The 12,925-nt window shown below is 42.1% G+C and overlaps 2 protein-coding genes across 3 annotated transcripts in view; one reads left to right on the top strand and one right to left on the bottom strand.

Moving 5' to 3' along the window:
* Positions 1-1,779, bottom strand: part of LOC112246977 (amyloid-like protein 1) — a 54,910-nt gene extending 53,131 nt beyond the window's left edge. Inside the window, exon 1 of one of the 2 annotated variants that reach the window (XM_042304875.1) lies at positions 1,529-1,779. In XM_042304875.1, the coding sequence (XP_042160809.1) occupies positions 1,529-1,594 (66 nt within the window). In that variant the 5' untranslated portion in view covers positions 1,595-1,779. The remainder of the gene's footprint in view (positions 1-1,528) is intronic. The other variant, XM_042304874.1, reaches the window with a different exon arrangement.
* Positions 1,780-2,873: 1,094 nt separating this feature from the next.
* zmp:0000001114 (suppressor of tumorigenicity 14 protein homolog) overlaps positions 2,874-12,925 on the top strand; it is a 29,769-nt gene continuing 19,717 nt past the window's right edge. Inside the window, exons 1-2 of the mRNA XM_024385470.2 lie at positions 2,874-3,033; positions 3,179-3,225. Coding sequence (XP_024241238.1) covers positions 3,199-3,225 — 27 coding nt within the window. The 5' untranslated portion in view covers positions 2,874-3,033; positions 3,179-3,198. The remainder of the gene's footprint in view (positions 3,034-3,178; positions 3,226-12,925) is intronic.

Raw genomic sequence — 12,925 nt, 5'->3', positions numbered from 1 at the left:
AAGGTACTAACAATTCAAACGTCATGATTTTGAGTTGGGAAACTAAAATAATTGGGTCTATTCTAGTGATCCATGGGGGAAATGGAAGAGTCATAGTCTGGAGAGTGCAGTGCTATGCAGTGGTAGATCTCATTAAAGTCTGCTGTCAGTGATAGCAGTATGGTGGGAGGGCAGAGTGACTGATGGCTGCCTGGTCATTACATTGATCTGGCCCCAGAACAGTCTGTCTGTCAGAGACTCTTATCTACAACACATGAAGCATGGTGAGATAGAGCCTGCTGAGCTGACCTGAGAACAGCCATTTGCATTTTTTTTCTTCATTCAGTGCAGTGACAAGATGGAGATTAGTAGTGGCTCAGGCCTGTCTTAGTTCATTCTACATCCTGCTATACAACATGTAGTCGGATCAAACGTAGATCAAAGATGACCCCATATCAAAGCAGGAGGCTAAGGTGTAGGCTTACAGAAAGATCATTTGCACTCATTAAAAAAAGAAACAAGGGTGTAAAATGAAAAGCACCACATTTCACAATCAATACAGAATTTCTCTCTCTTTCCCCTGGATTCACAGTGGCGCAATAAAGGTTCAAGCACAGGCCTCCACTGCAGATAAATCTTATGCATCCGATGCAAGTCCCAGATTCAAGACATAGCCTGGAAAAGACTGAACATTTTCATTAAAATAGCAGGTGTGATGCTACTCTCTCTCTGTAGGCAGCCGGGAAAGGCCTACTGCGTTCTCTCATTCAGCATTCCTAGCATGGGTATGATGACAAAGCAAGCAGGCAGCCAGTGGGGCTCCTCTACAGCCCCCTTACCTTCTATACTGATGGTTTAAGGCCACCATTACATTCATGGCTCTGTGATGTTCAAACAGCACTTGATTGTGTATTATTTCGATAGACTTGCAGGCATATAATAGCATATACCAGTCTATGTCCTACTGATATGATACTAACAAATTAGATGTTGCGTTGCATTCTTCATTTTTTTTTCAATTAGACCAGAATAAAAACCAACAAAAAACAATGACCCCACCCCAGGCTATGAAGACGTTCAGTACATTTATCTCTTTGTTTATCAAGGGTAGATCCCAGATGGTCTCTCTCTCCTGCTCACTAAAACCATGGGGAGAGGCTGACATACAATAGCCTAATACAAAATAAATGTATTGGCTTGAATACTTGGTTGGCATGACCAAATGTCTACAGATATCTTCTGTATTTCAATAATACAAATTTGCTAATTGGACAATAGCATTTATTCTGCGTAGGTAGGTTACTGAGCGTTCCTTCTTGTTGACGTGTCATTTATCATCTGACAGTGTGTGCGCATTCATTTGCTAATTAAATCTGTCCGAGATAACGGTGCGCGTCAGCAAAAAGGATACGAATTGATATTCATGACATGAGTGATATAGATATGAACATTTACAACACCACTTCGAGCAAAACGCATGTTTATACAACAAATATAAAGCAACAATGTGTTTATCATAGAAATGAAAGATACTACTATTGGGGCTTACCTCGACATTTCCCCACATGCAATGGGACAATACGGCCATCAAAATGGGTAACACTGTATGTCCCATTTTCACTCCTTCTTCCGTTTCTCAATTGGAACGTTTTTTCTTTATAATCTGAATTGATTCCCAAATACAGTTAAATCAGATACTATGATGAGCTCTGTTCTGTTCGGTGCCTGCCTCCGATATCTCCTGCGTCTGCGTCCGTGCGCACTTGCTCTCTCCAATCGCAGTCCAGACCATTATGTGGCTGCAGCCTGGCTCTCAACGCCCATCTACGAGCTTGTATTGTACCATGGACTTTCCTCAAAGCGCCAACATTTTTAGATTAACTGCGGTTTGATTTGGTAGAGGGAGACACCCAATGGATATGAATGGGAAGTGCAGGCAGTGGATAGAAAATGGTCGATCTATGAAACTGCCTAAGCGTTTCATAATATGCGTCACGAATTCAGTTACAGCAGTTGTGAAAGAGGCTGCGTTCATGTGCTAGTCGGAACTAGGCAACTTTGAAATGTCCGAGTTGGGATTGGGAGATTTGACTTCGGAAGAGTTACATGGTGTGTTAAGTGGGGGTGTCCCACCCTTTCAGGCTGTTGGCCTGAAGTAGGACTAAATAGATTTAAATAGTGGAGTATGGTATTTATTTTATTTTTTAGGTAGGGTATTGTTTTTATTTTATTATTTTTTAGCAACGTATAAGGGAGTTATACTCCAGTCTAGTAGGTGACGGTAATGCAATATTTATTGGATGGCAACCGCCGTTAAACCTCATCAAAGAAGAATAAGAAGAACGCACCCTAAAAACACAATAACCTTCCAATTCACAATGATGTAATTGATCACAGGCCGATTTAAAAATTGCACGAAACGTTGGTGTTTTTCCGTAGTACGTGTTTGATTGAATTGCAGTGTGTTTTACGTTGTAAGTATGGACGGGTCCAAAAAATATATCCTGGCCCAATCATTCAGCAATGGACCCAGTCATTCATCATACGAAAGATAAAAACATTCCAATCCAAATACTGTATTTGGTCAATAGGTGGCACACAAGGTAAGCTAATGGCCTCGTTCTCTACGTGAGGGCTATCAGTGTCTTCAGTCACTTCAATACTGTATTGGCGATTTTTCTACTGCTACACAATATTTTTCTCAGCGTTATGAAGACCTATTTGTTATAAAACGTTGCTATCGAGAAGATATATATGTTTTTAGCCTACGTACATATAGAGCTGATATAACAGAACCGCACCTGTTTACACAAACTACTTCTAATTTAAATGTTCTGTAAAATCGCAACTTCCTGATCTCACCTGGCGTTCTGGCCATTTTACAAGGCTGCACCGGGTGGGGGCGTGGCTAAATGTCGTGGGTGTGGATGGAAAGGGTCAGTTTCAAGGTGTACAATTGTTGACTGAAACAAAGACCTCAGCCACGACAACCATTACGTTTTCACACCTTTTAACCACAGGATTTGAGTCATTGAAGAAATTTACCAAAGGGACCGTTGCTACTTTTGATCAACATTTGAATGAATCTCCCTTGATTTGAAACTTCTTGGACCCCAGGGAGGGAGGACTATAGTCCCGTGCATTCGTTCAAGTGTCTAAATCGTTTTGTTTGATAGAACTTTCTACCAACTGGATTTAACGCTGAAGTAATTGAAGAACATGAATTCCGCAAGATTTGAATACGAGGTAAGTTTTGTTTTTGTGGAAATGTTGTGTAAACCAAACAAATTAGAAATGTCGGAACAACGATGTAACCAAGTCGCGCATGCGCCATTGCTGTCACTTTTGCATTTTCACAGTTGTGTTGTTGTGAGAAACTTCATTTGAAATTCTATTTCACAGACAAATGTATAGCGTTTAATTCCAGTCACCACCATGTTTCTGTAAGGTCCACCTGTCAAACTCCGCCATATAGGCAAACTTACTCCAATTGACTTTTAGTGACGACATACCACAAGTAAACACTTCCAGGAAGTACGTTGCTTTCTCACTAAAAATTGTGTGGGAGGAAGAAACACAGGATAGGATATGTTATTTTAAAATATCCTTTATTTAATCAGGGAAGTCACATTGAGAATTACATCTGTTTTCCCAGATGAGCCCTAGATAGCATGAATGAAACACCTGTAGACTAGTTAAGCAGCGACCCTCCCCATCTTGACTGTCTGGATATTTCTCCAACCTTATGTTAATTTAAAGACCGTAAACACTTTGATAAGAGAGACACATGACAAGTGTAAAGGTATCAATTCATGGTATAAGTCACATCACTCTAATTAATATGTCAGCTCTGTGTACTCGATCTCTCCCTCACTGGTCAGGGCGGCCATATTGATTTCATATACCTGCAGTGTTCAGTGATCACAAACTAATTTCATGTCCCTGCTGGGGAGGGAGGGAGTTGAAAGTCCGTGTTGCCCAGCAACAGCCCCAAATCATCACTGCTCTAGAGGAGATCTGCATTGAGGAATGGGCCAAAATACCAGCAACAGTGTGTGAAAACCTTGTCAAACATTTTCTGTAAGTCTTCACCTGTGTCATTGACAACAAAGGGTATATAACAAAGTATTGAGATAAACTTTGTTATTGACCAAATACTTATTTTCCACCATAATTTGCAAATAAATTCATTAAAAATCCTACAATGTGATTTTCTGGATTTTTTTCTTCTCATTTTGTCTGTCATAGTTGAAGTGTACCTATGATGAAAATTACAGGCCTTTCTCATCTTTTTAAGTGGGAGAACTTGCACAATTGGTGGCTGACTAAATAATTTTTTGCCCCACTATATATATGTTGGCAGCAGCCACTCTATGTTAGTGATGGCTGTTAAAGTCTGATGGCCTTGACATAGAAGCTGTTTTTCAGTCTCTTGGTCCCACCTTTGATTCACATGTACTGACTTTGCCTTCGGGATGGTAGCGGGGATAAACCGGCAGTGGCTCGGGTGGTTGTTGTCCTTGATGGTCTTATTGGCCTTCCTATAACATCCGGTGCTGTAGGTGTCCTGGAGGGCAGGTAGTTTGTCCCGGTGATGCTTTGGCCAGACCGCACTACCCTCTGGAGAGCCTTGCGGTTGTGGGCGGAGCAGTTTCCGTACCAGGCGGTGGTACAGCCCGACAGGATGCTCTCGATTGTGCATCTGTAAAAGTTTGAGTGTTTTAGGTGACAAGCGAAATTCCTTCTGCCTCCTGAGGTTGAAGAGGCGCTGTTGCGCCTTCACCACTCTGTCTGTGTGGGTGGACCATTTCACTTTGTCAGTGATGTATACGCCGAGGAACTTAACTTTCCACCTTCTCCACTGCTATCCCATTAATATGGTTTGGGGGTTCTCCCTCTGCTCTTTCCTGAAGACCACTACCATCACTGTTTTTTTTTTTTACATTGAGTGAGGTTATTTTCCTGACACAGCACTAACTTTGTCATTATGGGGTATTGAATTCATTTTTTAATAAATGTACTCCGTTTTGAATTCAGAGTGTAACACAACACAATTTGGAATAAGTCAAGGGTTATGAATACTTTCTGAAGGCACTCTATGTTATCCACCTTAGTATCGGGGAATGATGTCGGAATGATGAGGAAGGTGTACTCATTGTACACCCAATAATTCTGGAAGAATATAACTTAGAAATGCCTTATGAGCTCAGTTCAACTGTTGTACCCATCAGAGCCCCAAATATAAGCTTGTTTTAGTGCTATTGTTTGTAAACGTAAACAAACACTGTATAGTCTTAACATGGTTCAATCTAAAATGTTGATATAATGGATTTGAGAGTGGTTATTTTTCTCCTGCCTCATACCTCAGCTTTTTACAATAACAGTGGCAGGGTACCCACTTTGTTATTGTTTGAACTGCAGATTGCCCGTTTTAAATTACACTTGAAGAAAGGTTTTCTAGAAACATAACCACCACCAACTCTGTTCTGGCCAGTAATGCGTATTGTTCACAGAAGATCTATTTGTACATGTGGAGATGCGTTACATCCATAAACAAGGTGGATCCCCAAATGTAAGGGCACAACAGCAATATTCTGATCTTAGGATCCCAAGATTGAGCTGAGGGTCAGGTGAGGTCAGTGTGACCGGTTCTTTTCCAGACTGGATCAGTGTCCGCAGTGGGGTGTGATTATAGAAGAATGTGGCTGTTTCGGTCAGATCAGAGTGAAAGGTGTGGGTCAGAGTAGAAGTGAGCAGTACGGGGACACCCAGGTAGGAATTCAACAAGGGAGTCTCCGACAGTCTGCGGTCTTATCTCTTGACTGTCCTGTGGAATAGCCCGTTAACCCTGCCTACTGTAGTCTCTCACACATGACCAGTAGAGCAGGTTGGTTATTAAATTAACCCAGTCACCTAGTAACATCTTCAGGTCAGTTCCACATGGTGTCCAGGGAGAGAGAATTCACACTAACTCATCACAATGTGGTGATGTTATTGTACTAGAACAAAATAACCTGACACTTGTCATGACCATTTTCTACCACTTATCTGTAATCTAATGTTCTGGGTTATTATATGGTCAAAGTTCCATAACATAATAACGGGGACTATTAGGATGCCCATTATCATAAACAAGCATAGCTATATCATGACTTTATAAGAACACTACATTTTCAATTTAAGTTAATGTTACTAGCCTGAGAAGGTTAGTGTAGTCATTTTGATGTGAAATTTACATAAAATATGATTTCACAAATGCATTACACTTTCATGAAATTCACAAATGAAGTGATCTATTTAAGTCATTTCAGATCTCGCGCTCCTCACTTTCTCACAATGTATTTGTCATGTAGTTTTAGGCTGAGATACCAACAGGTTTCTAAAGTTCTGGTGGAGCTGACATTGGAAAGGTGCTACATAGATAATGATTGAGGGTTTAAATAACAACCATTCAGAGTCCTGGTTAATGTTTAAACAGATGGAATGCCTGTCTAAAGCGCAGTTGCTCTGCTTAGTTATATTGTGTAGGCCGAATCAGACTACTCATTGATTTGGTTTAACTTTCATTCCCACTCTCGAAAGCCACATCTTGTATGTGTACTATACAATATGAAAAACACAGAGGATGCATATATGTATGTTTACATTACAAACGGTTGTGTGTGAAAAGGAGATTGTCATTGTTAGCTATTTCTCTGGACCACACCTCTCAGTACAGAACACCTCATTACCCATCAGTCTAACTGGTTTGACTAATATGCTGCTACCTTACTGTATGCCTAGCAGTTCTACTATACCTTATTGTTTAGTTAATGCCATTAGCTCTCCAGATGTCCCCTCGTGCTTGTAGTGGTCACGTACCGGGCCTTCAGAAAGTATTCACACTCTTTGAGTTTTTCAAAAAGAAAAATAGTTTTACAGCATGAATTTAAAATGGATTACACTTAGATTTTTTTGTCACTGGCCTATTCACAATGTAGAATTATGTTTTTAGAAATGTTTACTAATAAATAAGAAATTAAAAGCTGGAGTGTCCTGAGTCAATAGGTATTCAACTCCTTTGTTGACGCAAACCTAAAGTTTAGGAATATGACTTCCACCTTACCTGTCACCCTAGACACAGTTCAATTGGCTTACCGCCCCAATAGGTCCACAGACGATGCAATCGCCATCACACTGCACACTGCCTTATCCCATCTGGACAAGAGGAATACCTATGTAAGAATTCTGTTCATTGACTACAGCTCAGCATTCAACACCATAGTACCCTCCAAGCTCATCATTAAGCTTGAAGCCTTGGGTCTCAACCCCCGCCCTGTGCAATTGGGTCCTGGACTTTGGCGGGCCGTCCCCAGGTTGTGAAGGTAGGAAACCTCTCCACTTCGCTGATCCTCAACACTGGGTCCCACAAGGGTGTGTGCTCAGCCCCCTCCTGTACTCACTGTTCACCCATGACTGCGTGACTATGCACTCCTCCAACTCAATCATCAAGTTTGCAGATGACACAACAGTAGTAGACTTGATTACCAATAACAATGAGACAGCCTACAGGGAGGAGGTGAGTGCTCCCGGATTGTGGTGTCAGGAAAATAACCTCACACTCAACGTCAGCAAAACAAAGGAGATGATCCTGGACTTCAGGAAACAGCAGAGGGAGCAACCCCCAACCAAAGTTTTAAGTTCCTCGGCGTACACATCATTGACAAACTGAAATGGTCCATCCACACAGACAGTGTGGTGAAGAAGGCACAACAGCCTCTTCAACCTCAGGAGGCTGAAGAAATTTGGCTTGCCACCTAAAAACCTCACAAACTTTTACAGATCCACAATTGTGAGCATCCTGTCGGGCTGTATCACTGCCTGGTACGGCAACTGCAGCGCCCACAACCGCAGGGCTCTCCAGAGGGTGGTGCGGTCTGCACAACGCATCACCAGGGGAAAACTACCTGCCCTCCAGGACACCTACAGCATCCGATGCCACAGGAAGGCCAAAAAGATCATCAAGGACATCAACCACCCGAGCCACTGCCTGTTCACCCCGCTACCATCCAGAAGGCGAGGTCAGTACAGGTGCCACAAAGCTGGGACCGAGAGCCTGAAAAACAGCTTCTATCTCAAAGCCGTCAGACTGTTAAACAGCCATCACTAGCACAGAGCAACTGCTGACTACGTACGGACTTTAAATCATTGGCCACTTTAATAAATGGAACACTAGTCACTTTAATAATGCCACTTTACTAATGTTTTCATATCTTGCATTACTCATCTCATATGTATATACTGTATTCTATACTATCCAATGCATCTTAGCCTATGGTGCTCTGTCATTGCTCATCCATATATTTATATATTCTTATTCCATTCCTTTACTTAGATTTGTGTGTATTAGGCATTTGTTGTGGAATTGTTAGATATTACTTTTTAGACATTGCTGTACTGTCAGAACTAGAAGTACAAGCATTTCGCTACACTCGCAATAACATCTGCTAACTGTGTGTATGTGACCAATAACGATTTGAATTCAAATTTGCTGAACAAGTCACAAATTGCATGGATTCACTCTGTGCAATAGTGTTTAACATGATTTTTGAATGACTACTTAATTTCTGTACCTCACACATACAGATAATTGTAAGGTCGAGCAGTGAATTTGAAATTCAACCACAAAGACCAGGGAGGCTTTCCAATGCCTCGCAAAGAAGGCCACCTATTGGTAGATGGGGAGAAAAAAACATACATTGAATATCCCTTTGACCATGGTGAAGTTATTAATTACACTTTGAATGCTGTATAAACACCCATTCCCTACAAATATACAGGCGTCCTTCCTAACTCAGTTGCCGGAGAGGGAGGAAACGGCTCAGGGATTTCACCATGAGGCCAATGGTGACTTTAAAACAGTTACAGAGTTTAATTGCTGTGATAGGAAACAACTGGGGATGGATCAACATTGTAGTTACTCCACAATACTAACCTAAATGACTGAAAAGAATGAAGCCTGTACAGAATAAAATTATTCCTAAACATGCATCCTGTTTGCAACAAGGCACTAAAGTAATACTGCAAAAAATGTTGCAAAGCAATTCAGTTTTTGTACTGAATACAAAGTGCTATGTTTGGGGCAAATCCAATACAACACATTACTGAGTACCACTCGCCAGATTTTCAAACATAGTGGTGACTGTGTCGTGTTATGGGTGAGTGGCCGAGTTAGATTTTCAAGCAGATTTAAGTTAACTATGGCAAGACTTAAATGTTTGTCTAGCAATGTTCAGTGTTCAACAAGCAATTTTGAAAGACTCACAGCTGTAACTGCTGCCAAAGGGGATTCTAATATGTATTGACTCAGGGGTTTGAATACTTTTATAAATTCAATATTTGTTTTTCGTTTTCATAAATTTGAAAACATTTTGAAAATCATGTTGTCATTATGGGGTCTTGTGTGTAGATGGGTCAGACAAATGTATGTAGTCAATGTTGAAATCAAGCAGTAACACAACAATGTGGAATAAGTTCGGGGGTGTGAATACTTTCCGAAGCCTCTGTATTTGACTTTTTGTGGTGTAATACTGTGTGAGGCTTTTGCAGTGTTTTTGATTTGTTTTCTTCTGTTCTGTTTGTATGTGCCCACTGCATTCAACACCATTTCCTGTGTAATCATAGGACACTACTGAGGCCTGTAGTTGGAAAGACAACCAGCACAGTTTACAAATGGATCTAACTGGAGGGAGTAGTATTTTTGTTTGGGGGCAGAGAGATGGAGACGGGATATGACGAAAAGCATGTAATGGTTTTATTAGGCTGTGATCAGGGTGACTGATGGAGAGAGCGACCCCGAGCGCTCACTGACCCCATCCCTAATGATTCCCTTAATTCCAGACCATGATTGCTGTTAGAAATACCCATTTAGGAGGCATGTGTGAGAGCCGAGCATCGTAAGAATGGCCTTTAATTGCGATGAGTTATCATCTAGACCAGTGTAATTGAGCCCCCATCTTAAGGGGCGGCACTTCTGACAAATTGATTTAATACCGAAGCGATTTTCCTGTCCCTAATGGTGGATCGGGTCTTTCTCCACACTGGGCCACGGGCGCAGATGCAATTGTGTGCGGTGATTACTATCTACTCTGTAATCGCTCTCTGTCGTCTGCGTGTGCAAGAGGACTCGGACACACCCTGGACCCAGAGGGCACACAGATCTTAGCCTATGCCCCAGGTAGCCCTGAACTTACCCATCGTACTGTAGGGAGAGGGCTGTGATATGGAGAGTCACTATATGCACATAAGTCAATATGACATCAATTCAAATTTTAATGGTCACATATTGAACAGTTGTTAATGCTTGTGTTCCTAACTCCAACAGTGCAGTAACATATAACAACACAAAGACATCTAAAAGTAAAAGAATGGAATTTTTAAAAATATATATAAATATTAGTACGAGCAATGTCAGTGTGGCATTGACTAAAATACAGGAGAATAGAATAATGTATACACAGTGCCTTCGGAAAGTAGTCAGACCCCTAGACTTTTTACGCATTTGGTTAGGATACAGCCTCATTCTAAAATGTATTAAATAGTTTTTTTCCCACATCAATCAATACCCAACACATTTACATAAATATTCAGATCCTTAACTCAGTTTTTTTCTTGATTCACCTTTGGCAGTGATTACAGCCTTGGAGTTTCTCCCATTCTTCTCTGCAGATCCTCTCAAGCTCTGTCAAGTTTGGAGGGGGGGGGGGCGTTGTTGTTGCTGCACAGCTATTTTCAGGTCTCGCCAGAGATGTTCGATTGGGTTCTGGGCCACTCAAGGACATTCAGAGACTTGTCCCAAAGTCACTCCTGTGTTGTCTTGGCTGTGTGCTTAGGGTCATTGTCCTGTTGGAAGGTGAACCTTCACCCCAGTCTGAGGTCCTGAGCGCTCTGGAGCAGGTTTTTTATTAAGTATCTCTCTGTACTTTGCTCATTTCATCTTTGCCTCGATCCTGACTAGTCTCTCAGTCCCTGCTACTGAAAAACATCCCCACATCATGATGCTGACACCACCTTGCTTCACCGTAGGGATGGTGCCAGGTTTCCTCCAGATGTGACGCTTGGTATTCAGGCCAAAGATTTCAATCTTGGTTTCATCAGACCAGAGAATCTTGTTTTTCATGGTCTGAGAGTCTTTAGGTGCCTTTTGGCAAACACCAAGCGGGCTGTGATGTGCCTTTTACTGAGTTGCTTCATTCTGACCACTCTACCATAAAGGCCTGATTTGGTGGAGTGCAGCAGAGATGGTTGTCCTTCTGGAAGGTTCTCCAATCTCCACAGTGGAACTCTGGAGCTCTGTCAAAGTGACCGTCGGGTACTTGGTCACCTCTCTGTCCAAAGCCCTTCTCCCCCGATTGCTCAGTTTGGCTGGGTGGCCAGCTCTAGGAAGACTCCTGGTGGTGTCTAACTTCTTCCATGATGGAGGCCACTGTGTTCTTAGGGACCTTCAATGCTGCAGAGATGTTTTTGTACCCTTTCCCAGATCTGTGCCCCGACACAATCCTGTCTACCTCATCTACCTTCCTTCAACCTCAAGGCTTGGTTTTTGCTCTGACATGCAGTATCAACTGTGGGACATTATATAGTCAGGTGTGTGTCTTTCCAAATGTTGTCCAATCAATAGAATTTACCACAGGTGGACTCTAATCAAGTGGTAGAAACATCTCAAGGATGATCAATGGAAACAGGATGTACATGAACTCAATTTTGAGTCTCATAGCAAAGGGTCTGAATACTTATGTAAATAAGGTATTTCTGTTTTTTAGTTTAATAGATTTGCAAAATGTTCTTGCTTTGTCATTTTGAGGGATTGTGTGTAGACTGCTGAGGATTTTTAAAATCCATTTTAGAATAAGGCAGTAATGTAACAATGTGGAAAAAGTCGAGGGGTCTGAATACTTTCAGAAGGCACTGTACATGCATACATACCCACAGCAACTCGCCCAAGCCTTCCCCATTTCTCCTTCTCCCAAATCCGTTCAGCTGATGTTCTGAAGGAGCTGCAAAATCTGGACCCCTACAAAACAGCCGGGCTAGACAATCTGGACCCTTTCTTTCTAAAATTATCTGCCGAAATTGTTGCCACCCCTATTACTAGCCTGTTCAACCTCTCTTTCGTGTCGTTTGAGATTCCCAAAGATTGGAAAGCAGCTGCGGTCATCCCCCTCTTCAAATGGGGGGGACACTCTTGACCCAAACTGCTACAGAATTATATCTATCCTACCATGCCTTTCTAAGGTCTTCGAAAGCCAAGTCAACAGATTACCGACCATTTCGAGTCTCACCATATCTTCTCTGCTATGCAATCTGGTTTCAGAGCTGGTCATGGGTGCACCTCAGCCACGCTCAAGTTCCTAAACGATATCTTAACCGCCATCGATAAGAAACATTACTGTATTCATTGATCTGGCCAAGGCTTTCGACTCTGTCAATCACCACATCCTCATCGGCAGACTCAACAGCCTTGGTTTCTCAAATGATTGCCTCGCCTTGTTCACCAAGTACTTCTCTGATAGAGTTCAGTGTGTCAAATCGGAGGGTCTGCTGTCCGGACCTCTGGCAGTCTATATGGGGGTGCCACAGGGTTCAATTCTTGGACCGACTCTCTTCTCTGTATACATCAATGAGGTCGCTCTTGCTGCTGGTGAGTCTCTGATCCACCTCTACGCAGACGACACCATTCTGTATACTTCTGGCCCTTCTTTGGACACTGTGTTAACAACCCTCCAGGCAAGCTTCAATGCCATACAACTCTCCTTCCGTGGCCTCCAATTGCTCTTAAATACAAGTAAAACTAAATGCATGCTCTTCGACCGATCGCTACCTGCACCTGCCCGCCTGTCCAACATCACTACTCTGGACGGCTCTGACTTAGAATACGTGGACAACTACAAATACTTAGGTGTCTGGT

This window comes from Oncorhynchus tshawytscha, linkage group LG23 (assembly GCF_018296145.1).
Source record: "Oncorhynchus tshawytscha isolate Ot180627B linkage group LG23, Otsh_v2.0, whole genome shotgun sequence".
Taxonomy (NCBI): domain Eukaryota; kingdom Metazoa; phylum Chordata; class Actinopteri; order Salmoniformes; family Salmonidae; genus Oncorhynchus; species Oncorhynchus tshawytscha.
Note: the sequence above shows the minus strand (reverse complement) of the source record. Positions and strands in the feature narration are given on the sequence as shown.